The following is a 27,090-nucleotide window of genomic DNA, read 5'->3' as shown; positions in this document are numbered from 1 at the left end:
TGAATCAACCCTGAAAAGAAGGCCCACATCCAAAGCTTTGTTCATTACAAGCTCCACACACACACACACACACGTATATAACTGTGCTCCTTTGACAGTGTAACATCCTCTCAAGAGCACCAACACACATGTGTGATTTTAGGACATTTTGCTCTGTGTCAGAGAGCAGATGAGCGCTTCCAGTTTGGCTGAAGAGCAGGGGGATCCAAGCTGACATTGAGGCATCCCAGCCAGCTCACAGTCTTAATGGGCCAGACCCCGACACGGTTTCAGGTGTAGCTGTATGTTCATTCAGCTCCTATTTCAGTGGCTGTCCACCCCCTCTACCCCGTGTCCTAAACTGTGTTTTTGCTTCCTTTCAGCGATCCCTGTATGGCGACCGATTGTAAATACGCAAACAAGTTCCACTTTCACTGTCTGTTTGGAAACTGCAAGTACGTCTGTAAAACGTCTGGGAAGGCTGAGTCCCATTGTCTCGACCACATCAATCCCAACAACAATCTGGTCAACGTGCGTGACCAATTCTCCTACTTCTCCCTGCAGTGCCTCTGTCCGAATCAGGTAAGCAGACAAGGGCCAGGGGTCACAAATGTAAGTTGTTATAGGGTTAGATCTGGGTTACACATCAGGAGGTGGTTGTTTTCCCAGAGAATAGTCGCACTCTGGAACATGCAGTAGATGCAGACCCGCTGAATTCTTTCAAGTGAAAGCTGGATTTGTTTCTGGCTGTGGCGGAGATCACCTCTTACAGAAGGTAGGTACTGCAGAGAATTCAAGTCCGGAGTGATCTCCTGGACTAGTTTCAATCGGCTAGATGGGTCGGAGAGGTATTTCCCAAATTGGCCTGGGCTTTAACATTATTTTTTGCCTCTCCCAGGAGATCAAATGGTTCTAGATGGGGTGGAGTGTGTATATGTTGTGATACACAAGGTATCGCGATTGTGTGGGACAGACTCGATAGGCCAGGTAGTCTTTACCTGTCCGTCATTGTCCGTATGTTGGTACAGGTGCAGCGTCTGGAATCCGGAGTTCCAGAATCCGGACCGGTTGGTGGCAGTGTCGTCTGGCATCCATAAAATGTTCCGGAATCCGGACCCTGCCGACCTCAAGGTGCCGCTGCCACCCAACCTCGGGCCTCGCCTCGCCAGTCCGCCTGAACACCACCTCCGCGAGGGGGCCGCCCGACCAGCTCTTCGGCGAGCTACCCCTCCCCCTTTCTGATGTTCCGAAATCTGGAAATAACCAAACCTGGGCTCGAGTGTTTCCGGATTCATGACGTCAGAAAGATGTTCCAAAATCCGGCAAAACGCAAAATCCGAAACAGCCTCGGTCCTGGGTTTACGGATTTGGGACGCTGCACCTGTACAGTAAAATAGCCCTCTCCACAGTCGATCGTGCAGGATCTACCCTGATGATATTCACCATTAAGACCACTAGTTACATGCTCCTTTAGACTGGCATCTCCGCACTCACAGTCTCGAGAGGCAAAATTGGAGTACTGAAGCTGCTGAAACATTCTAGGTTAATCGTTTTGACATTTCCAATTCTGGAGAACTGTGTGAAACATTCCGACCTTGGAATTAAACCTACACGCGATTAGCTCTACGGATTGGATTCCATTTGAATTGCATTGAAAACCAACTGACCTTCCAACCAGTGTTCTCTCCTTGCGCAGTCTCTTTAACTGGCTGAGCGGCCCGTTCAAATCTTTGCGCGTTATTTCCGCTGAGAGGCCGGTGAGTGGCCTGCGCGGGACCTACAAACTGCTCCGCGGTTGTGCGGCTTAGCAGGAACGGGGCTGTCCACTGTTTGCACCGCACCAGAGCCAATATCAAGCAGGCATTGCTGCTGCCACATCATCATCATCGGCGGTCCCTCGAACGAGGATGACTTGCTTCCACGAGTTCACAGATGTTTCAATGAAGGACCCGATGTTCTAGTCCTGAACTCCAATTGAGGGGGTGGAAGATGCCTGTGTGTGGATTTTGTTACCGTGTGGTGACCGTCGCACACCAGCCACCACACGGGCTTGACAGAGCTAGGTCTTTATCCAGTGGCAAGGGTTAACCAGGACAACTGGAGACCTGCTCTACTGCACGGACCTCGTGCGCGCACATATCGCAGTGTGGGCTGCCCCTGGGCCCTCGGCTCTTCTGGGCCCCGTACCCTCATTTGCCACACCTCCGCCACGGTGTTCCAGGGCCCAGCGCTACAGCTCTGTTTATAGCCCCGACCTGCGGTGGTGTTCTCGCACAGGTCGGGGCAGCCCACGGTGTTCCAGGGCCCGACACTCCAGCTCTAGTTATAGCTGCCACAGAGCCTTGCTGGACGCACACACAGGTCGGAGGTAGGGCGACAACACAGTGGCCCCAATTCCGCTGCCTACGCACAAATCTAGTCAGGCTCCACACCACGAGCCCCCAACAGAGCCTCACAATCAATGACGGCTTGTCCGTTTGAGGGGGGCGATTAACACAAACTCACAGGAGTGTTTTTTTTTCTTTAGTCTGATTCAATCTCAGAGAAAATCCCACCAGCTGGTGTAAGGTTTTATTCTGCATTAACGACCAGTGTTAACAGATTGCTGGAGTTTGGCTTGAATTGGAACAGCTGTAAATCTAGAACCTCTTGCAATTGCGAGCTGAGCTATAAATGGGATGTGGCCTAAGGGGAATAGCTATCGGTGCTATTTAGATTAAAGGCAGGCTGGAGAGAGTTTAAAGACGGCACTTCAGAAATCAGCAGGATCTCCAAGAGCTAGCTTACCCGTGTTCACTGGAAGGGTGGAGGCAACACCGAGTATGTCCCAGCTTCACTCCCAGTCTGGGCTGGGTGACTTGTTCTCATCCCATGTGCTACAAATGGTCTTTGAGCATTGAGCAGGGAAGTTATGCTAAACCTGTATTGAACCTTGGTTAGACCACACTTAGAGCACTGCGTACAGTTCTGGTCGCCATATTAGAAAAAAGGATATTGAGGCACTGGAGAGGGGGCAGAGAAGATTTACAAGGATGATACCAGAAATGCGAGGGTATACATACCAGGAAAGGATGAACAGGCTGGGTCTCTTTTCTCTTGGAAAAAAAGAAGGCTGAGGGGTAGCCTAATAGAGGTCTTTAAAATGATGAAAGGTTTTGATAGAGTGGATACCGAGAGAATGTTTCCACTTGTGGGGAAGAGCATAACTAGAGGCCATCAATATAAGATAGTCACCAAGAAATCCAAAAGGAACTTCTTTACCCAGAGAGTGGTGAGAATGTGGAACTCACTACTGCAGGGAGTGGTTGAGACGAATAGTATAGAGGCATTTAAGGGGAGGCTAGACAAGCATATGGGAGAGAAGGGAATAGAGGGTTATGCTGATAGATTTAGATGAGGAAAGACAGGAGGAGCATAAACACCAGCATGGGCTGTTTCTGTGCCTTATATACTATGTAATGGTGGATCAGGAGGTGACTGAACATTTTGCCATCACCAGCAAGGCCAGCATTTATTGACCATCCCTAATTGCCCCTGTGAACCACCATCTTGAATATGACTGAGTGGGCCATTTCAGGGGACAGTTACAAGTCAACCACATTGCTGTGGGTCTGGAGTCACATATAGGCCAGACCGGGTAAGGGCAGCAGATTTCCTTCCCTAAAGGACATTAGTGAACCAGATGGATCTTTAATGACAATCCAGTAGTTTCATGGTCACCATCACTGATACTAGCTTCTTATTCCAAATTTATTTAATTAATTGAATTTAAATTCCCCAGCTGCCTTGGTGGGATTTGAACTTGTGTCTCCAGATTATTAGTCCAGGCCTCGGGATTACTGGTCCGATAACATAACCGCTGTGCTACCCTATCCCCCTACATGTCTGGTTGGCATCAGCTGATTAAGACTTGAATCCCTTGGGCAATGTAACTATTGAGATCAGATTGAGTAGCTGCCAGATCTGAATGTTACAGTTGGCAATCAAATAATAGTCAGGAGATAACTAACAAGTCAGAGAAAGTTACCCAGTTTCCAGTGAAAGCTTTGTTTTTGGTTTGATATTCAAATCTGTATTCAAAGTTGGTGGCAATGATTCCATCGGAAGTCACGGAAACCAACACAATTTGTAAATTTCAAATGAAACCATCGGAGTTAATCATAAATTATGGGATCGCGAGTCGTCTATTCAGCCCCTCGAGCTTGTTGCGTCATTCAGTTAGATCGTGGGTGATCTGTACCTCAACTCCATGTACCTGACTTTGATCCCCATCCGTTGGTACCTTTGCCTAATTGAGTATATTTGCTTCATGGGTTCTTTGCTGAAGCATTCACAGCTACACATTTGCTGTAAAGAACTCATTGGTTTATTAGCAAAGGTTTAACAATCAAACTGAACCCGACCAGTTCATCCACCAGGCTCATCGTGGAGGACCTGGACCCAACTGGGCTGGAGTTTTATTGAGTCTTGTGAACATCACGTGACTGGCTAAGCCACTCACAGTGCAACAGCTCTACAACTATTTTTGGTAGAACCTATAAATCAAGTGCCCCCTGATTAAAGGGGGGCATTAAAACCGACAAACTTAAACAAATTAGACTTTGAACAGTAAACTTAAATCAAATTAAAATTTGGTTGCCGGGGGTGATGATGCACTCCAGTCCGTCAGACACCTACCTCTCACGGAAGGCTGCAAGCGTACCGCTGGATGCCGCGTGCTCCATCTCCAGGGACACCTGTGCGCGTGCCTACATTACACCTAAATCTGTCGATCACAGTCTTGAAAATTTCAATTGAGCCAGCATTCACAACTTTTTGGGGGAGAGAGTTCCAGGTTTTCACTAGCCTTTGTGTGAAAAAGTCCTTCCTGATAGCACTCCTGAACGGCTTGGCTCTAATTTTAAGATGACGCCCCCTTGTTCTGGATTCCCCCACCAGAGGGAATAGTTTCTCCACATCTACCCTATCGAATCCTTTAATAATTTTAAATACCCCAATTAGGTCACCCGTCAACTGTGTAAACTCAAGGGAATACGATCCAGCACGGACACAATGGGCCGAATCGCCGCCTTGTGTGCTGTAAATTTCTATGATTTATGCAGTCTGCCTTTATAATTTGACCCTTTAAGCATGGTACCATTCTGGGGAATCTGCGCTGTACCCCATCCATGTCCAATATATTCTTCCTGAGGGGCAGGGCACAGAACTAAACACAGTCCTCGCGATGGGGTCTGACCCAGGCTCTCTACACCTGAAGCATCCCTTCCTCCCCTTTGTATTCCAGTCCTTTTGAGATAAAGGCCAACATTCCATTATCTTTTTTGAAAGAAAGACTTGCATTTATATAGCGCCTTTCACGTCCACCGGACGTCTCATAGCGCTTTACAGCCAATGAAGTACATCTGGTGTGTAGCCACTGTTGTAATGTTGGTAACTTTTTGTACCTGACCACTAGCTTTTAGTGATTTATGTACATGGACACCTAAATCTCTCTGCTCCACAATTCCTAGATTCTCACCATGAAGAAAAAAACCTGATTTGTCGTTCTTGGATTCAAGGTGGACGACCTCTCACTTCCCCACATTGAACTGCATTTGCCGCAGTTTTTCCCACTCACTTAATCTGTCTGTTTCTAACTTCCTGCTCACAGGGATGGCTGAGGGGCTGAATGACAAGTTTGGATGTTAGAGAGGTGGGCGTTAGATGGGCCAAATGACCTTGTCTTGTCTTTGCCTCTTGTCATCATTCAGACGCTCCAATACCCCGCGTAACAGTGTGGCACCACATTACCTCACTTCGACAGTCTACGTTACACGGGTATGGGTTCAGTGTGAAGGCTGGCCCAAACATTTAATCCAAGGCTAGTCAGTCGTTCCCAGTGGCTGGAATGGCATCTTCCTGCTCAATTGAATGGGACGCAGAGAGTCTAGATCTAGGGAGCATAGTCTCAGGATAAGGAGTTGGCTGTTCAGGACCAAGATGAGGAGGAATGTCTTCACTCAGAGGGTTGTGAACAATGTTCCCTTCAAGCTCTGCAGCCCCCATGCAGCTACCTCACCGGCTTTGAAATAGGAAAAACCCCGCATGTGTTGTATCTTGAATGGGCCGCACGGCCCCTTAACAGGGCCGCCCACCCAAAAAAAAATTAATGGGAACATTGGTTGTGAAACTTTGGAATTCTCTACCCCAAGGATTGTGAATACTGTGTCATGGAGTATATTCAAGGCTGAGATCAATAGATTTTTGGAGTTATGGGGAATCAAGGGATATTGCAAGGGGAATAGAGTATAAAAGCATGGAATTCCTGCTACAACTGTACAGGGTATTGGTGAGGCCACACCTGGAGTACTGTGTGTGGTTTTGGTCTCCGTATTTAAGGAGGGATATACTTGCATTGGAGGCTATTCAGAGAAGGTTCACGAGGTTGATTCCGGAGATGAGGGGGTTGACTTATGAAGAAAGGTTGAGCAAATTGGGCCTGTACTCATTGGAGTTTAGAAGAATGAGAGGTGATCTTATCGAAGGATGTTTTCCCTCCTGGGGGAATCTAGAACTAGGGGGCATAGTTTCAGAATAAGGGGTCGCACATTTAAAACTGAGCTGAGGAGGAATTTCTTCTCTGAGGGTGGTAAATCTGTGGAATTCTCTGCCCCAGAGAGCTGTGAAGGCTGGGTCATTGAATACATTTAAGGTGGAGATAGATTTTGGAACGATAAAGGAGTGGAGAGTTATGGGGAGCGGGCAGGGAAGTGGAGTTGAGCCCAAGATCAGATCAGCCATGATCTCATTGAATGGCGGAGCAGGCTCGAGGGGCCAAATGGCCGACTCCTGCTCCTATTTCTTATGTTCGTAGAAGAGGAGTTTAATTGGGGGGAATGCACTCACATGTTGCTGTCATATTCCAAACTGTGCTGCGATCGATGTTATAGCACCTTTTGTTCCATTGCAGCACTGTGAGTTCCGGATGAGGGGGCACTACCACTGTTTACGACCATTCTGTAACTTTGTGACGAACATCACCACCAAGCTCCCCTGGCACGTCAAGAAGCATGAGAAGGCGGAGCGCCGGGCCGCTAATGGATTCAAGTACTTCACCAAACGGGAAGAATGTGGCCGGCTAGGTAAACAGGAGACGGGCAGCGCGAGCAGAAAGGACTTATTCAATGACAACAACTTGCATTTATTCACTTGCAGTAAAAAGTCCCAAGGCGCTTCATAGACTGATTCCAGGGATGGCAGCACTGTCATATGAGGAGAGATTGGGTCGACTGGGCCTGTATTTACTAGTGTTTAGAAGAATGAGAGGTGATCTCATTGAAATGTATAAAATTCTGGCGGGGTTAGACAGACTGGATGCGGGGAGGATGTATCCCCTGGCTGGGAAGTCTAGAACAAGGGGTCACAGTCTCAGGATACAGGGTAGGAAATTTAGGACCGAGATGAGGAGAAATGCTTTCACACAGAGGGTGGTGAACCTGTGGAATTCTCTACCACAGAAGGCTGTGGAGGCCGAGTCACTGAATATATTTAAGAGGACGATAGATAGATTTCTAGAAACAAAAGGCATCAAGGGGTATGGGGGAAAACGCGGGAATATAGTGTTGAGATAGAGGATCAGCCATGATCATATTGAATGGCGGTGCAGCCTCGAAGGGCCGAATGGCCTACTACTGCTCCTATTTTCTATGTTTCACAGGAGCGATTATCAAATAGAGTGAAAAACAGACATTGTTTTTTTTTTAACGTGCCCCATGATTTTTTTTTCTCCCGGGTTCAGTGACCGGGACATTACTCATTAATCCCTAGAAACTCCAGGATAATCCGTTGTCCTGAAGGAGCTTGTAGCTGGGCTCAGGGAGAGATACAGAGAAAATGTGGGAGGGCGGGGGGGGGAATTATGTTCATTGATGTTTACAGGAGGAGGAGTACAGGGACAGAAAAATCCTTGCACTTAGTTTGTCTTTTCAGAGAAGCTTAATACCAAAAAAACAGGTATTGTCTGCTATACTGTGGCTCGCAGCTATAACCGGCTAAGTTTGATTGAAAGACAGGCCCTTTCCACAGCAGCTTTATATGATCTCTGCTCCTAATACCTTTATGAATATGCTTGTGCTAAATTCAGTATCTTATTAATTAAACTCGAGGCCAATTACAAAGCTGACGGCTGATTTACCACAGCTTTTACAAGCTGGGTTTGATTGAAAAATACAAACTGTTTCCACCCCAACAAAGATCATTTTTCTGATTAGCTCAGAACGCAGGAGAAAGGAAATTGTCAGAGGGCAGAGAAACAAATGTCGACTACTCGGGGAGAGGGTGACAAATGCAATTCTTGCCAATTATTCCCAGCACAATAGAATTTGGTTTTTTCAAAGAATGTCAATTTATCTTCGACAATTACACAGCACGATCCTGTAAACACCGCAAAGCTTCCTCCCACTGTCACGTGTGAGGCTCAGTGATAATTGGGCCACGGTATTCACGGCAACCGCCGTAAACATACCTGGAATATCGGCTTGCAGAGGCCTAAGATTCTGTAACTTTCTGTCATTTGCTCAACTCCAGCGTGCTTCACTCTGTGAGAGGCGGGTCGAGCGAGGTAATGTGGTAATGTGCGACCACGGCAACATGGCGAGCCGGTACCTGCCCACCCCCGATACTGTTTCCACTCTTCAGATATTAGTCGAACATTAGTAGCATTGCAGCATTTATATATTTATTTATTCTGGGTTTTTTTTCCTTCTCTCTCCGCAGGCTGCAAGTACAATCAGGTAAACAGCCACTTTCACTGCATTCGAGATGGGTGCCATTTTTCCTTCCTGCTCAAGCACCAGATGACCTCACATTCCCGCAAGCACATGAGGAGGATGCTGGGTAAAAACTTTGACAAGCTTCCGACTCAGGTAATTTTCGATTTATCCGGATAAATCACAACCCGACTCATTTGTTTAATTAGAGAACCACGCACCAACGTTCCTTCTTATTTTTGGGGGGCGGGCAGGGGGGCGCGTTCCCTTTAACAGGCTGCGCGGACCATTCATATTGCCGCGCACGCACGGTTTTTCAGATGCGAGGCTGGCGGGCGGCCTGCGTGGGGTCTCCAGGCCACGGGAACATTGCCTGTACCCGGCCCCCCCACCCCCTGCTTTTCCCGCTTTGGAGAATTCTTTGAAACTAATTCTGAAACTCATAATTCAAACATGTTGCTTTCTTTCTTGTGAATTTTGTGCGGCTTCAAGGTTAAACCCAGTGTCGGCATCAAGTACTCTCAGGCCCTGGCGGGAGTCGTCATCATAGGCAGTCCCTCGAAATCGAGGAAGACTTGCTTCCACTCCAAAAGTGAGTTCTCAGGTGGCTGAACAGTCCAATACGAGAATTACAGTCTCCGTCACAGGTGGGACAGACAGTGGTTGGAGGAAAGGGAGGGTGAGGAGTCTGGTTTGCCGCACGCTCCTTCTGCTGCCTGCACTTGTTTTCTGCATGCTCTCGGCGTTGAGACTCGAGGTGCTCAGTGCCCTCCCAGATGCTCTTCCTCCACTTATGGCAGTCTTGGATCAGGGACTCCCAGGTGTCAGTGGGGATGTTGCACTTTACATAAGAGCACAAGAAATAGGAGCAGGAGTCAGCCATTTGGCCCCTCGAGCCTGCAGTTAATAAGATCATGGCTGATCTGATCATGGACTCAGCTCCACTTCCCTGCCCAGTCCCCATAACCCTTTATTCCCTTATGGCACAAAAATCTGTCTATCTCCGCCTTAATTATATTCAATGATCCAGCCTCCACAGCTCTCTGGGGCAGAGAATTCCATAGATTTACAACCCTCTGAGAGAAGAAATTCCTCCTCATCTCAGTTTTAAATGGGTGCCCCCTTATTCTGAGGCTATGTCCCCTAGTTTTAGTTTCCCTGATGAGTGGAAATATCCTCTCTGCATCCACCTTGTCGAGTCCCTTCATTATCTTGTATGTTTCGATAAGATCACCTCTCATTCTTCTGAACTCCAATGAGTATAGACTCAACCTATCTTCATAATTCAACCCCCTCATCTTCGGAATCAACCTAGTGAACCTTTTCTGAATAGCCTCCAATGTAAGTATATCCTTCCTTAAATACGGAGACCAAAACTGTACGCAGTACTCTAGGTGTGGCCTCACCAATACATTTGTAGCAGGACTTCTCTGCTTTTATACTCTATCCCCCTTGCAATAAAGGCCAACATTCCATTTACCTTCCTGATTACTTGCTGTACCTGCATACTAACTTTTTGTGTTTCATGCACAAGGACCCCCAGGTCCCTCTGAACTGCAGCACTTTGCAATTTTTCTCCATTTAAATTATAATTTGCTTTTCTATTATTTCTGCCAAAGTGGATAACCTCACATTTCCCACATTATACTCCATCTGCCAAATTTTTGCCCACTCACTTAGCCTGTCTATATCCCTTTGAAGATTTTTTGTGTCCTCCTCACAATTTGCTTTCCCACCCATCTTTATATCATCAGCAAACATGGCTACATTACACTCGGTCCCTTCATCTAAGTCATTAATATAGATTGTAAATAGTTGAGGCCCCAACACCGATCCCTGCTGCACCCCACTAGTTACTGTTTCCTAACTGGAAAATGACCCATTTATCCCGACTCTCTGTTTTCTGTTATCAAGGAGGCTTTGAGAGTGTCCTTGAAGCATTTCCTTTGCCCATCTGGGGCTCGCTTGCCGTGAAGGAGTTCTGAGTAGAGCACTTACTTAGGGAGTCTCGTGTCGGGCATGCGGGCGATGTGGCCCGCCCAGCAGAGCTGGTTGAGTGTGGTCCATCCATCCTCTGGCGGGAGTGTTGTGTGGTTAGCTCCAGAGTAAAGCTCCCCTTCACCCTGTACCAGCAACATGTGCCGTGCCCCACCTCAGATGAGTGCCTCCAACTGGGATTTTATGCCATTGGCGCTAATGGGGCGTTTAAAGATAATTAGACAAACTATGAGCTGTATAGACAGTGGATACAACAAAGGATTTACGGGAGGATCGAGATAGGATGTACAATTGAGCAGACAAATGGCAGAGTGCGTCAGTCGTGGCTCAGTGGCCAGCACTCCTGCCTCTTGAGTCAGAAGGTTGTGAGTTCAAGTCCACTCCAGGGACTGGAAAACATAAATCTAGGCAGAAGTCCCGCCCTGGCAACGAAATTCGGCCCCCTAGAGGAAGTGGAACGCAATGCCGCGCGCTGCATTCCTCTCGGGGGCTGGACAGGGACACAAACCGCGGGAATTTTCCAGCGCTACGCGGAGAACCGTGGCAGCAGCGGAGTGCCGGGCTGCAACATGGCGGCACGGACCCTGGGATTGCAGGGGGGCAAGGCCCCGACCGGTATGTTGGCGCCGCACATCCCCTTTAATTCTCGCCCCGCGAGCGGACTGAACCCCAGTTCGCGACCCCGCGAGGCTGGCACAGACAACGCCTGCGGCGGCCTCACGGGGGCGCTACCGAACTTTTGCTGCGGGCCGAAATCGGGTCGCTGGGCGCGCTGATGATGTCATCGTCGGTGCTACCGGCAGGAGCCGGGTGCTACCGATTAGCGCCTCAACTAAACTCCCGCGTAATTTCACAGGGGTCGGTAGCAGCCCCGGGCCACACGTCGTTCAGCGCCAACGGCAGACGCAAACGATACGAATTTCTCCCCCAATGACTTTACTCTGCGAATAATGGAGGATGATCGAGCTAAACTACCAATGGCTTGGTTATTCCCGGTGAATGTTCCGAGACGTGTCTTTGATCATGATGCATGCTGTGCCGGGCAAGGTCACAGCGGCAGAATCGTTCGGGACATTGACATACGGTTGGTGCTGTATTGGGAGACTTGAGTACTGAGGGATGAGCGTTGATGTGCCCAGTGACCGTGGCTGGGGATTTCCTCGCGGCAGATGAGCGAGGTTCCCAGCGGAGTTAGGGCGGATTGGGACCAGCTCCCAGGAGATCCCCGGCCCTCACCGTGTACAGTTCTGGTTGCCTTACCTAAGGAAGGATATACTTGCCATTGAGGGAGTGCAACAAAGGTTCACCAGACTGATTCCTGGGATGGGGAATTGTCCTATGAGGAGAGATGGAGCAGACTAGGCCTATATTCTCTAGAGTTTAGGGCTTGACAGGGTAGATGTGGGGAGGATGTTTCCCCTGGCTGGGAAATCTAGAACAAGGGGTCACAGTCTCAGGATATGGGGTAGGAAATTTAGGACTGAGATGAGGAGAAATGTCTTCACTCAGAGGGTGGTGAATCTTTGGAATTCCCTGCCCCAGAGGGCTGTGGAGGCTCAGTCGTTGAGTATATTCAAGACAGAGATCGATAGATTTTGGATATTAAGGGAATCAAGGGATATGGGGATAATGCAGGAAAGTGGAGTTGAGGTCGAAGGTCAGACATGATCTTACTGAATGGCGGAGAAGGCTCGAGGGGCCGAATGACCTACTCCTATGTTCATTCCTGAGGTCGCCCATGTTCTGCCCCGAGGCGAGTAAAGCTGACCGCGTTTGACTTTCCGCCATCTTGACTCCGTTTTTCTCCCCCACTCCCCCTGCAGGGTCCCAGGAATGACGACGCCATGGGAAACATGTCTGCTGCTACCGGCTCCTCGGCTATGACCTCGACGGCGAACCTGATGGACACGGAGACCGATGAGTACATGGACTACCCAGCGGGCACGAGCCCCACCGGCCTTTCGTCTGAGTCGTCCGTGCCAGACCGAAGCTGTACCAGCACTCCTGTCGGAAATGAAAGTAGTGCAGCAGGTGAGGCTTCTGTAACGTACTGTTGAGCGGGGCAGCTCCCACACCCTACTTGTATCGGTGTATGTAGCATGTTACCGGAACAACACTCATCATCATAGGTGGTCCCTCGAATCGAGGATGTCTTGCTTCCACGTCAAAAAAGGACCTAATATTCCAGATCCCGAGCTAAATCTTGAAGGGCGGAAGATGCCTGTGCGTGGATTTTTGTAACGTGTGGTGGCCGTTGCACACCAGCCACCACACGGGCTTCGCAGAGCTAGGTCTTGGTCCGGTGGCAAGGATTAACCACAAGACGACTGGAGACCAGCTCTGCTGCACGGACCTAGTGCGCACACATCTCGCAGTGTGGGCTGGCCCGTGCTGCCCCTGGGCCCTTGCCTCTTCTGGGCCCCAAACTCACACCTCTCCTGGGCCCTGATCACGTCCCTCTACAATCTCTCGCCGCTTCTTCGCCCCTAATCCCGATAAGTAAGACAGGTCAATAGATGCAATATGATCCGAGAATCCTGGAAATACTCAGCAGGTCAGGCAGCTTCTGCGGAGCGAGAGAGACAGAGTTAACGTTTCAGGTCGATGACCCTTCGTCAGAACCGGAACAGGTTAGAGATGGAACAGGTTTTTAAGCAAGTGTAGGGGCAGGAAAGGGGGAGGGGAGGAAAGAACAAAAGGGAAGGTCTGTGATGTGGGGGAGGAGGCAGGAGATAAAATGAACAGCAGAATTATTATCTGCTGTCTGAAAAAATGGGAGCAGTGATTATGATCTAAAATGGTTGAACTTGATAGTGAGTCTGGAAGGTTGCAAAGTGCCTAAAGATAAATACAACAACAGCAACTTTTATTCCAAAAGCAAATTACTACGGATGCTGAAATCTGGAATAAAATAACTTGTAATTATATAGCGCCTTTAACGTAGTAAAATGTCCCAAAAGATAAAACAGATAAATTTGACACCGAGCCACATAAGTAGAAATTAGGGCAGGTGACCAAAAGCTTACTCAAAGAGGTAGGTTTTAAGGAGCGTCTTGAAGGAGGAAAGAGAGGTAGAGAGGTGGAGAGGTTTAGGGAGGGAGTTCCAGAGCTTGGGGCCCAAGCAGCTGAAGTAGTGAGGTTGGGGACAGCATCAAACAAGAAATTAGGGATGCGTGCAATAAAGGTACAGCAGTTATCATGGGCGACTTTAATCTACATATAGATTGGGCTAACCAAACTGGTAGCAATACGGTGGAGGAGGATTTCCTGGAGTGTATTAGGGATGGTTTTCTAGACCAATATGTCGAGGAACCAACTAGAGAGCTGGCCATCCTAGACTGGGTGATGTGTAATGAGAAAGGACTAATTAGCAATCTTGTTGTGCGAGGCCCCTTGGGGAAGAGTGACCATAATATGGTAGAATTCTTTATTAAGATGGAGGGTGACACAGTTAATTCAGAGACTAGGGTCCTGAACTTGAGGAAAGGTAACTTCGATGATATGAGACGTGAATTGGCTAGAATAGACTGGCAAATGATACTTAGGGTTGACGGTGGATAGGCAATGGCAAACATTTAAAGATCACATGGATGAACTTCAACAATTGTACATCCCTGTCTGGAGTAAAAATAAAACAGGAGGTGGGTGGGGGCATACACCCACCTCCATGGCACGAACCTGGTATTGCAGTACTTCCAGGAACGGTGCAGTGGCTCTAGGCCTTTTGGCTAAGAGCATTGGCGCAGAGTGATCCTTGATGTGTGCAAGGTGACCGCTGGCGTTTGTAATCTGACAAGATGATCTGACAAAGAATTGGAAAGATTGGCAACGAATAAATTAAAAATTAAAAAAAATTTTAAAAAAATAAAACAGGGAAGGTGGCTCAGCCGTGGCTGACAAGGGAAATTAAGGATAGTGTTAAATCCAAGGAAGAGGCATATAACTTGGCCAGAAAAAGCAGCAAACCTGAGGACTGGGAGAAATTTAGAATCCAGCAGAGGAGGACAAAGTGTTTAATTAGGAGGGGGAAAATAGAGTACGAGAGGAAGCTTGCTGGAAACATAAAAACTGACTGCAAAAGCTTCTATAGATATGTGAAGAGAAAAAGATTAGTGAAGACAAACATAGATCCCTTGCAGTCAGATTCAGGTGAATTTATAATGGGGAACAAAGAAATGGCAGACCAGTTGAACAATACTTTTGGTTCTGTCTTCACGAAGGAAGACTCAAATAACCTTCCAGAAATACTAGGGGACCGAGGGTCTAGTGAGAAGGAGGAACTGAAGGAAATCCTTATTTGGCGGGAAATGGTGTTAGGGAAATTGATGGGATTGAAGGCCAATAAATCCCCGGGGCTTGATAGTCTGCAACCCAGAGTATTAAGGAAGTGGCCCTAGAAATAGTGGATGCATTGGTACTCATTTTCCAACAGTCTATCGACTCTGGATCAGTTCCTATGGACTGGAGGGTAGCTAATGTAACACCACTTTTTAAGAAAGGAGGGAGAGAGAAAACGGGTAATTATAGACCGGTTAGTCTGACATCAGTAGTGGGGAAAATGTTGGAACCAATTATTAAAGATGAAATAGCAGTGCATTTGGAAAGCAGTGACAGGATCGGTCCAAGTCAGCATGGATTTATGAAAGGGAAATCATGCTTGACAAATCTTCTAGAATTTTTTGAGGATGTAACTAGTAGAGTGGACAAGGGAGAACCAGTGGATCGTGGTGTACTTGGACTTTCAAAAAGCTTTTGACAATGTCCCACACAAGAGATTGGTGTGCAAAATTAAACCACATGGTATTGGGAGTAATGTACTGACGTGGATAGAGAACTGGTTGGCAGACAGGAAGCAGAGAGTCGGGATAAACGGATCCTTTTCAGAATGGCAGGCAGTGAGTAGTGGGGTGCCGCAAGGTTCAGTGCTGGGATCCCAGCTATTTACAATATACATCAATGATTTAGATGAAGGAATTGAATGTAATATCTCCAAGTTTGCAGATGACACTAAGCTGGGTGGTGATGTGAGCTGTGAGGAGGATGCTAAGAGGCTGCAGGGTGACTTGGACAGGTTAGGTGAGTGGGCAAATGCATGGCAGATGCAGTATAATGTGGATAAATGTGAGATTATCCACTTTGGTGGCAAAAACACGAAGGCAGAATATTATCTGAATCGCGGCAGATTAGGAAAAGGGGAGGTGCAATGAGACCTGGGTGTCATAGTTCATCAGTCATTGAAAGTTAGCATACAGGTACAGCAGGCGGTGAAGAAGGCAAATGGTACCTTGGCCTTCATAGCTTGGGGATTTGAGTATAGGAGCAGGGAGGTCATACTACAGTTGTACAGGACCTTGGTGAAGATTCACCTGGAATATTGTGCTCAGTTTTGGTCTCCTAATTTGAGGAAGGACGTTCTTGCTATTGAGGGAGTGCAGCAAAGGTTCACCAGACTGATTCCCGGGATGACAGGACTGACATATGAGGAGAGACTAGATCGACTGGGCCTGTATTCACTGGAGTTTAGAAGGATGAGAGGGGATATCATAGAAACATATAAAATTCTGACGGGACTGGACAGGTTAGATGCAGGAAGAATGTTCTCGATGTTGGGGAAGTCCAGAACCAGGGAACATAGTCTAAGGATAAGGGGTAAGCCATTTAGGACTGAGATGAGGAGAAACTTCTTCACTCAGAGAATTGTTAACCTGTGGAATTCCCTACCGCAGAGAGTTGTTGATGCCAGTTCATTGGATATATTCAAGAGGGAGGTAGATATGGCCCTTATGGCTAAAGGGATCAAGAGGTATGAAGAGAAAGCAGGAAAGGGGTACTGAGGTGAATGATCAGCCATGATCTTATTGAATGGTGGTGCAGGCTCGAAGGGCCGAATGGCCTACTGCTCCACCTATTTTCTATGTTTGTACGTCCATTGATGGTGGAGCGATTATAATCAGGGCTGCTCAAGAGGGAAGAATTAGAGGAATGCAGACATCATGGGGGGCTTTGTGGGGCGGGAGGAGATTACAGAGATCGGGAGGGGCAAGGCCATGGAGGGATTTGTAAACCAGGATGAGAATTTTGAAAGAGATGGATAGGTTAACATGATGGAGCCACTAAACCCAGGCCGGATTCCCTGATGTGTTGCTTTGGCAGTCTGCAATGGGTGGAACTGGATTACCACCATCTGGTGTCCGTGATCCAGGAATGCCGAGAACTTGCCGCCTCCTTAATCCAGTCAGTAAACCGGAGTCCTCCCGAGACACGGAACGCAGGATGATGCCGGAGGTTATGGGATGAAAGGAGCAGATGTCTGAGACGTGGCTTGGCCAAGGACAGGGCTCCATTTTGGTAGCCTGTTCGTGACAAGTCAACCCGCTCACCATTTTCACCACCTCACATCAGAAACAGGAGTCGGCCATTCGGCCCCTCGAGCCTGCTCCTCCATTTGATGAGATCGCGGCTGATCTTCGACCTCAACTCCACTTTCTCGCCCGATTCCCTAACTAACGTGAGAGAGAGAGAAAGAAACCTGAATGGATATTATGAAAGAAAGATCTGTATATTTTAATGCATTAAGATCCCCAAAAGAAGACAGAAATATAACAGGCAGGAGGTTCCCACGATCCACAACAGCTGTATAACTTGCATTGTTCTTACTGTTATTAGTTTAAGTTAACCGTTTTTACTGCTTCTCCATTTTCATCTTTTTCACTGTGGTGCTTGGCTGCGATTTCATTTCAGTTTTGTTTTGTTTTTCCTTCTGCTTTTCTGAATATTCTTTTAGGCTGCCTGGTTGCTACTGCTGCTGACGCTGTCCACAATGCACCATCTCCATCCTTCCCACAAGCCCTGCTCAGATCTACCCCTCCTTCACTACCATACCTCCTCTCTCCATCCTGTCTCTCATACTCTCTACTCAGCGCAACCCTCGGATCCACCAGGAATGTTGTCATACCGACCAGCTCGCCCGGCCTCAGTCCAATCATTAAAAGTGACACTCCAATAGTGCAGGATGCCGCAGGTACATGCAGACAAGGTTTAACCACTTCAGCGGAACCGCCGAAGAGATCCGCTGTTCATGGTGAAAATGTGGTAGAATGTGTTTTTTGATCATTGTTTCGGGCGAGAGAGAGAATGAAATGAAACAGAGAGAGCGGACGCTCCCTGGGCGACGTGTGGCCAAACCCATCGGGATACTAAAAGGGCCTTTTGGTGGGGAGAGGTCCATCAGTGCTAATGTTGGTCTGGCTCAGCCCACTCCTGCTACAACTGTACAGGGCGTTGGTGAGGCCACACCTGGAGTACTGCATCCAGTTTTGGTCTCCATATTTAAGAAGGGATACAAGATAGTATTAGGCAGTCCCTCGTATCGAGGAGACTTGCTTCCACACCAAAAAAGGATGAGTTCGCAGGTGTTTCAATGAAGGACCTAATATTCCAGGTCCCGAACTACATGTTGAAGGGTGGAAGATGCCTGTGTGTGGATTTTTTTAACGTGTGGTGACCGTTGCACACCAGCCACCACACGGGCTTGACAGAGCTAGGTCTTGGTCCAGTGGCAAGGGTTAACCAAGACGACTGGACACCTGCTCTGCTGTACGGACCTAGTATATTTGCACTGGAGGCAGTTCAGAAAAGGTTCACTAGGTTGATTCCTGAGATGAAGGGGTTGTCTTGTGAAGAAAGGTTGGGCCTATACTCATTGGAGTTTAGAAGAATGAGAGGTGATCTTATTGAAACATATAAGATTCTGAGGGGGCTTGACAAGGTAGATGCAGAGAGGATGTTTCCCCTCATGGGGGAATCTAGAACTAGGGGGCATAGTTTCAGAATAAGGGCTCGCCCATTTAAAACAGAAATGAGGAGGTATTTCTTCTCTGAGAGGGTCGTGAATCTTTGGAATTCTCTTCCCCAGAGAGCTGTGGAGGCTGGGTCATTGAATATATTTAGGGTGGAGATAGACCGATTTTTAAACGATAAAGGAGGCAAGGATTATGGGGAGTGGGCGGGGAAGTGGAGTTGAGGCCAAGACCAGATCAGCCATGATCTTATTGAATGAGGGGCCAAATGGCCTACTCCCGCTCCTATTTCTTATGTTCTTATGTAACCCCTAGTTACCGCATGGCCACAAATCAGTGGCATTCAGTTTAATAGCGTATTGAAAAGGGTGAGCTGGAAATGCCGGTTTGCTGAAGGAAACACAGGAACAGGAGGAGGCTGTTCAGCCCCTCGATCCTGTTCTGCCATTGAATAAGATCACGGCTTATCTGTGACCTAACTCCATCTCCTGTATTAATGAAGGGACTGAGTGTAACATATCCAATGATACAAAGTTAGGTGGGAAAGTAAGTTGTGAGGAGGATGCAAAGAGGCTGCAGAGAGATATAGACAGGTTGACTGAGTGGGCAAGAACATGGCAAATGGAATACAATGTGGGGAAGGGTGAAGTTATCCACTTTGGTAGGAAAAATAAAAAAGCAGAATATTTGTTGAATGGTGAGAGACTGGGAAATGTTTGCATTCAGAGGGACATGAATCACAGAAAGTTAACCTGCAGGTACAGCAAGCAATTAGGAAAGCAAATGGTATGTTAGCTTTTGTTACAAAGGGATTAAAGTGAATCGTCTACTTCTGTTCCTGTACTGTGGGTAGAATCAGAGACATTTACAGCACGGAAGGAGGCCATTTCGGCCCATCGCGTCTGTGCCGGCCGACAAAGAGCTATCCAGCCTAATCCCATTTTCCAGCTCTTGGTCCATAGCCCTGTAGATTACAGCACTTCAAGTGCACACCCAAGTACTTGTTAAATGTGGCGAGGATTTCTGGTTTCTATGGAAAGGTGAGCTGGATGGGGAAAAAATGGGCTCCATCATCTCTGCTTAACTTTGCGATCTTCGTGAAATGTTAGACACCGTTCGACAAGGGCCAACATTTTTCATTTGGATGTTGAGGAGGAAATGATAAATGAAACCTCTCACACGGTTTAAAGTGTGTGGGTTACCGCACAAATTAACATGAGCAACACGGGCTAGTCCGCAGCAACATCATCGTCATCGTAGGCAGTCCCTCGGAATCGAGGAAGACTTGCTTCCACTCTTAACATGAGTCCTTAGGTGACTGAACAGTCTAATACGAGAACCACAGTCCCTGTCACAGGTGGGGCAGATGGTCATTGAGGGAAGGGTGGGACTAGTTTGCCGCACGCTCTTTCCGCTGCCTGAGCTTGGTTTCTGCATGCTCTCGGCGATGAGACTCGAGGTGCTCAGCGCCCTCCCGGATGCACTTCCTCCACTTAGGGCGATTTTTGGCCAGGGACTCCCAGGTGTCGGTGGCGATGTTGCACTTTATCAGGGAGGCTTTGAGGGTGTCCTTGTAACGTTTCCACTGCCCACCTTTGGCTCATTTGCCATGAAGGAGCTCCAAGTAGAGCGCTTGCTTTGGGAGTCTCGTGTCTGGCATGCGAACAATGTGGCCTGCCCAGCGGAGCTGATCGAGTGTGGTCAGTGCTTCAATGCTGGGGATGTTGGCCTGGTCAAGGACGCTAATGTTGGTGCGTCTGTCCTCCCAGGGGATTTGTAGGATCTTGCGGAGACATCGTTGGTGGTATTTCTCCAGAGACTTGAGGTGTCTATTGTACAGCAACATCAACGCTACAATGACAACACCACTCCACAATATAACCCAGAGCATCTCCCCGGCACCCAATGCAGCCGAGGGGAAGTTTCTTCACAAAATCAACTGGAGATAATTTAGGGTGACCATACGTTCCCATTGGCCGGGGCCAGGCCCCAGATGAGGTAGGTACTGTGTCATAAGAACATAAGAATTAGGAGCAGGAGTCAGCCATTCGGCCCCTCGAGCCTGCTCCGCCATTCAATAAGATCACGGCTGATCTTCGACCTCAACTCCACTTTCCTGCACTGTCTCCATATCCTTTGATTCCCTTAATATCCAAAAATCTATCGGTCTCAAAGACTGACTCCCCCGGAAACGTTCATGAACCTCGTCCCCGAATAGACTAGAACCATATTCATTGGAATATATGCGTAATTGTACCATTAGACAGAATCACAGTTTCTGGGCAATGGACTGAACAGCATTGTTGTATTATTTATAAACCGTATCTGAATGCACTTCAATAGTGTGACGTCACATCCACAGTAATTGTATGCACACTCGTTTTGCATTTGTAGTGTTTATATGCAACCAATTTGCGCACAGCAAGCTCCCACAAACAGCAATATGATCATGACCAGATAATCTTTTTTAGTGATGCTCAGGAGAGGGGGAAAGGAGGGGAGGGAGAATGTTGAAACACGGTGGAGAAAGACAGAAAATACCACCGGGAACCAAACGAGTTTTGGTGTGATGCTGTGTGTTTACTGAATGTGCACATCAGCCCCCAGCATCACAGCAGAAACATCCTGGCATACACTCAAACCTCTTGTGTGATAAATGAAGCCATTTGTGGTGTTCATGACAAAACTAACCAAAATTAGCTGCTGATGCCGAATCACAATAATGGCACAGAAATTTCTGTCGGCTGCTTCCTGCGGGCGATCGGGTAAAAAAGTTTTTAAAAGATGCGCACCTACCTGTTCCTGCTGCGCCCACGCGAGTTCCCGGTCCCGAGGCCTCCACTGACTGCGTATCACAGCACGTGCACGCCGGGACATACACAGGGCTGTTGCTGCAGTCACATGGCTCTGGGCAGCCAATCAGGTAAAGTATGTTAGAAACATAGAAAATAGGTGCAAGAGTAGGCCATTCGGCCCTTCGGGCCTGCACCACCATTCAATGAGTTCATAGCTGAACATGCAACTTCAGTACCCCATTCCTGCTTTCTTGCCATATCCCTTGATCCACCTAATAGTAAGGACTACATCTAACTCCTTTTTGAATATATTTAGTGAATTGGCCTCAACAACTTTCTGTGCTAGAGAATTCCACAGGTTCGCCACTCTCTGGGTGAAGAAGTTTCTCCTCATCTCGATCCTAAATGGCTTACTCCTTATCCTTAGACTGTGACCCCTGGTTCTGGACTTCCCCAACATTGGGAACATTCTTCCTGCATCTAACCTGTCTAAACCCATCAGAATGTTAAACGTTTCGATGAGGTCCCCTCTCATTCTTCTGAACTCCAGTGAATACAAGCCCAGTTGATCCAGTCTTTCTTGATATGTCAGTCCCGCCATCCCGGGAATCAGTCTGGTGAACCTTCACTGCACTCCCTCAATAGCAAGAATGTCCTTCCTCAACTTAGGAGACCAAAACCGTACACAATACTCCAGGTGTGGCCTCACCAAGGCCCTGTACAACTGTAGTAACACCTCCCTGCCCCTGTACTCAAATCCCCTCGCTATGAAGGCCAATATGCTATTTGCTTTCTTAACCGCCTGCTGTACCTGCATGCCAACCTTCAATGAGTGATGTACCATGACACCCAGGTCTCGTTGCACCTCCCCTTTTCCTAATCTGTCACCATTCAGACAATAGTCTGACGCTCTGTTTTTACCACCAAAGTGGATAACCTCACATTTATCCACATTATACGTCATCTGCCATGCATTTGCCCACTCACCTAAACTATCCAAGTCACTCGGCAGCCTCAAAGCATCCTCCTCACAGCTCACACTGCCACCCAACTTAATGTCATCTGCAAATTTGGAGATACTACATTTAATCCCCTCGCCTAAATCATTAATGTACAATGTAAACAGCTGGGGCCCCAGCACAGAACCTTGCGGTACCCCACTAGCCACTGTCTGCCATTCTGAAAAGTACCTATTTACTCCTACTCTTTGCTTCCTGTCTGCCAAGCAGTTCTCAATCCACGTCAGCACACTACCCCCAATCCCATGTGCTTTAAATTTGCACATTAATCTTTTGTGTGGGACCTTGTCGAAAGCCTTCTGAAAGTCCAAATACACCACATCAACTGGTTCTCCCTTGTCCACTCTAGTGGAAACATCCTCAAAAAATTCCAGAAGATTTGTCAAGCATGATTTCCCTTTCACAAATCCATGCTGACATGGACCTATCATGTCACCTCTTTCTAAATGCGCTGCTATGACATCCTTAATAATTGATTCCATCATTTTACCCACTACCGATGTCAGGCTGACCGGTCTATAATTCCCTGTTTTCTCTCCCTCCTTTTTTAAAAAGTGGGGTTACATTGGCTACCCTCCACTCCTTAGGAATTGATCCAGAGTCTATGAAATGCTGGAAAATGACTGTCAATGCATCCGCTATTTCCAAGGCCACCTCCTTAAGTACTCTGGGATGCAGCCCATCAGGCCCTGGGGATTTATCGGCCTTCAATCCCATCAATTTCCCCAACACAATTTCCCGACTAATAAGGATTTCCCTCAGTTCCTCCTTCTTACTAGACCTTCTGACCCCTTTCATATCCGGAAAGTTGTTTGTGTCCTCCTTAGTGAATACCGAACCATAGTACTTGTTCAATTAGTCTGCCATTTCTTTGTTACCCGTTATGACTTACCCTGATTCTGACTGCAGGGGACCTACGTTTGTCTTTACTAACCTTTTTCTCTTTACATATCTATAGAAGCTTTTGCAGTCCGTTTTAATGTTCCCTGCAAGCTTCCTCTCGTACTCTATTTTCCCTGCCCTAATCAAACCCTTTGTCCTCCTCTGCTGAGTTCTAAATTTCTCCCAGTCCCCGGGTTCGCTGCTATTTCTGGCCAATATGTATGCCACTTCCTTGACTTTAATACTATCCCTGATTTCCCTAGATAGCCACGGTTGAGCCACCTTCCCTTTTTTATTTTTATGCCAGACCGGGATGTACAATTGTTGTAGTTCATCCATGCGGTCTCTAAATGTCTGCCATTGCCCATCCACTGTCAACCCCTTAAGTATCATTCGCCAATCTATCCTAGCCAATTCACGCCTCATACCTTCAAAGTTACCCTCTTTAAGTTCTGGACCTTGGTCTCTGAATTAACTGTTTCATTCTCTATCCTAATGTAGAATTCCACCATATTATGGTCACTCTTCCCCAAGGGGCCTCGCACAACGAGATTGCTAATTAATCCTCTCTCATTACACAACACCCAGTCTAAGATGGCCTCCCCCCCCCAGTTGGTTCCTCGACATATTGGTCTAGAAAACCATCCCTTATGCACTCCAGGAAATCCTCCTCCACCGTATTGCTTCCAGTTTGGTTAGCCCAATCTATATTAAAGTCACCCATTATAACTGCTGCACCTTTATTCCATACACCCCTAATTTCCTGTTTGATGCCCTCCCCAACATCACTACTACTGTTTGGAGCTCTGTACACAACTCCCACTAACGTTTTTTGCCCTTTGGTGTTCTGCAGCTCTAGCCATATAGATTCCACATCATCCAAGCTAATGTCCTTCCTAACTATTGCATTAATCTCCTCTTTAACCAGCAATGCTACCCCACCTCCTTTTCCTTTTATTCTATCCTTCCTGAATGTTGAATACCCCTGGATGTTGAGTTCCCAGCCCTGATCATCCTGGAGCCACGTCTCTGTAATCTCAATCACATCATATCTGTTAACATCTATTTGCACAGTTTATTCATCCACCTTATTACGGATACTCCTTGTATTAAGACACAAAGCCTTCAGGCTTGTTTTTTTAACACCCTTTGTTCTTTTATAATTATGATGTAGTGTGGCCCTTTTTGTTTCTTGCCTTTGTTTTCTCGGCCTTCCACTATTGCTTTTTACCTTTCTACCATCTGTTTCTCATTCATAATAATGGGAACTCCGTAAGTTGGAGTGTTCCCATTACGATGATTGAGAAACCCCCCCAAACACACAAAACACAAATAAAAAATAGAAAAAATAACCACATTTTTATTAGTTTAAATTAGTTATTAATGTATTATAAAAAAATATATATTTTTTCCGATTTTTAAAAAAAGGTTTTTAAAATTATGTTTTATTTTGTTTTTGTGTATTTTAAAACTCTTACGCCTGCAAAAGTGGGCTATGCAACTGCCTTTATCAGGCGCAAGAGTTTTCAGGACATTCACTGGGCAAGATATGGGTAAAGGTCACAATCCTGCCCATGCGAATGTCCTGGATGTAGAGATATGGAAGATCTATCAGGCTCCAGCGTGACAGATCGGAAAAGCCGTTTTTCAGCGCATGCGCATTGTACGCTGAAAACCAGCTTTTGCGATGTCTTCCCGGGTCCGTACACACTGTACACACCGTACACAGTCCGTACACATCCCGTACGTCCGTACACATCGGGATTTCTGGGCCAATAGTTAAATACAAAAGGCATTGAAACCTTTTGCAAATGTTATGCAAATGTGAGAGTGAGTTATTGTTACTTGTGTTTATGGCAGAGGGAGAAAGCATGTGAGCTTTGCTATCATTTCATAAATGATTAAAATTTTCTGAAAGTATTTGCCTTTGGCAACAGAAGTAACCTGAAGCGTTCAGTGATACAATCAATTACTCCCGTAACCCAGGGTCATATTTTACTGCGCTTAAGACACCTGGGGCTGGAAATTAGGTTGACGATTTTTTGAGACGTTAATGTCGAGCGTTGGATAAATTTAGCGCCGGGAAACGGTTTGCGTGAGCAGCTGGGTCCTGAGAGTGGGGCGGAGCGTTCAGAGAAGCGTTCCACACTTATCTCAGGGTGTTAGGCCGTGTGAGCAACTGAATATCCCGAGCTTCGGAGTGCCCCGAGAGGCCTCCCTGCAAATAACAAAATTGGAACAAAATACACAAAAAACATTCCCTCTATATTACATCAAATAAACTTAAATCGCAAAAAGAAATAAAACCAATCACACTTACCTCATGCAGTCATTGCTTCCCTCACCATTGTCGGGACAGCTCTACACGCCAGCTTTCTCTGGCGGGGTCACTACGGGTTCAGCGCAAAACACATTAAAAAAAATGTATTGGCCAGGACACCGGGGATAACTCCCCTGCTCTTCTTCGAAATAGTGCCACAGGATCTTTTACCTCCACCTGAGAGAGCAGGTGGGGCCTCGGTTTAACTTCCCATCCGAAAGACGGCACCTCCAACAGTGCGGCGCTTCCTCAGCACTGCACTGGGAGCGTCAGCCTGGATTTTTTGTGCTCAAGTGGGACTTGAACCCACAACGTGCTGACTCGGAGGCGAGGGTGCTACCCACTGAGCCACGGCTGAACCTAGCGCTAAAGCAGTGTGTGACGGTGTAATCGGACATCAATCGAACTGAGCCAGTGCGAGCAACAGCTGTTTTTTGGAACTCAAACGCTTGCCTTTTTGGGGGTTTTGTTTGAACCAGTTGTTATTCCTTCCCCCCCAGCCACCCACCACAATATTATGGGCTTCTATTCGTTGCTGCGTGGATACTTTGAAATCTTCCCTTTCATTAAACTCACTAAACCCGGGTCATTAAACTCACTAAGCGCCTGGAAACAGTTTGCGCCTCAGTCAGCAAAATTGGGCAGCTGGGCCCTGAGTCTTGGACGGAGCACTAAGGGAGGCCTTACACACCTCTCTCAGGGCGCTAGGCCGGCTGAGCAAGTGAAAATCCCCCGAGCGTAACAGCCGGCCTCGGAGGGCCTTGAGAGGGGCCTGGGGAGAAAAAAATACCAAAAACATTCCCAATCCACAGCCCACGCTAACACAACGTAAATCGCAAAAAAAAAGCAAAAGTAATCGCACTTACCTGAAGTTGACATTACTTCCCTCACTGCAGGTCGGGCCGCCCACTTTCACAGGCACTGCAGATCGGGCAGCAACCAAACATCGAGCCGGTGTCGCAACATAAGAACATCAGAAATAGGAGCAGGAGTCGGCCATCAGGCCCCTCGAGCCTGCTCCGCCATTTAATAAAATCATGGCTGATCTGATCATGGACTCGGCTCCACTTCCCCGCCCGCTCCCCATAACCCTTCACTCCCTTATTGCTCAAAAATCGGTCTATCTCCACCTTAAATATATTCAATGACCCAGCCTCCACAGCTCTCTGGGGCAGAGAATTCCACAGATTTACAACCCTCAGAGAAACAAACCCCAACTAACAGAATGAACACGATTCAGTCCTGGATGTGATTATCATCATCATCACAGGCAGTCCCTCGAAACGAGGATGACTTGCTTCCACGCCAAAAAAGGATGAGTTCACAGGTGTTTCAATAAAGATCCGAACTACATCCTCAAGGATGGAAGATGCCTGTGGGTGGATTTTTTTAACGTGTGGTGGCCGTTGCACACCAGCCACCACACGGGCTTGACAGAGCTAGGTCTTGGCTCAGTGGCAAGGATTACCCAAGACAACTGGAGACCTGCTCTGCTGCACAGACCTAGTGCGCGCACACAAACTCACGCCTCCCCTGGGCCCCAATCATGTC

General features: G+C 47.4%; 1 protein-coding gene across 5 annotated transcripts in view; it reads left to right on the top strand.

Annotated features, from left to right (window-relative positions):
• casz1 (castor zinc finger 1) overlaps nt 1-27,090 on the top strand; it is a 520,923-nt gene that overhangs the window by 478,946 nt on the left and 14,887 nt on the right. For 4 of the 5 annotated variants that reach the window (XM_070860582.1, XM_070860578.1, XM_070860581.1 and 1 more), the window contains 5 exons: nt 363-561; nt 6,929-7,100; nt 8,734-8,882; nt 12,548-12,755; nt 17,509-17,745. In XM_070860582.1, coding sequence (XP_070716683.1) covers nt 363-561; nt 6,929-7,100; nt 8,734-8,882; nt 12,548-12,755; nt 17,509-17,745 — 965 coding nt within the window. The remainder of the gene's footprint in view (nt 1-362; nt 562-6,928; nt 7,101-8,733; nt 8,883-12,547; nt 12,756-17,508; nt 17,746-27,090) is intronic. The other variant, XM_070860583.1, reaches the window with a different exon arrangement.

The sequence above is a fragment of the Pristiophorus japonicus genome, chromosome 18 (genome assembly GCF_044704955.1).
Source record: "Pristiophorus japonicus isolate sPriJap1 chromosome 18, sPriJap1.hap1, whole genome shotgun sequence".
Lineage (NCBI taxonomy): Eukaryota > Metazoa > Chordata > Chondrichthyes > Pristiophoridae > Pristiophorus > Pristiophorus japonicus.
This window is presented reverse-complemented; position numbering and strand designations above follow the sequence as displayed.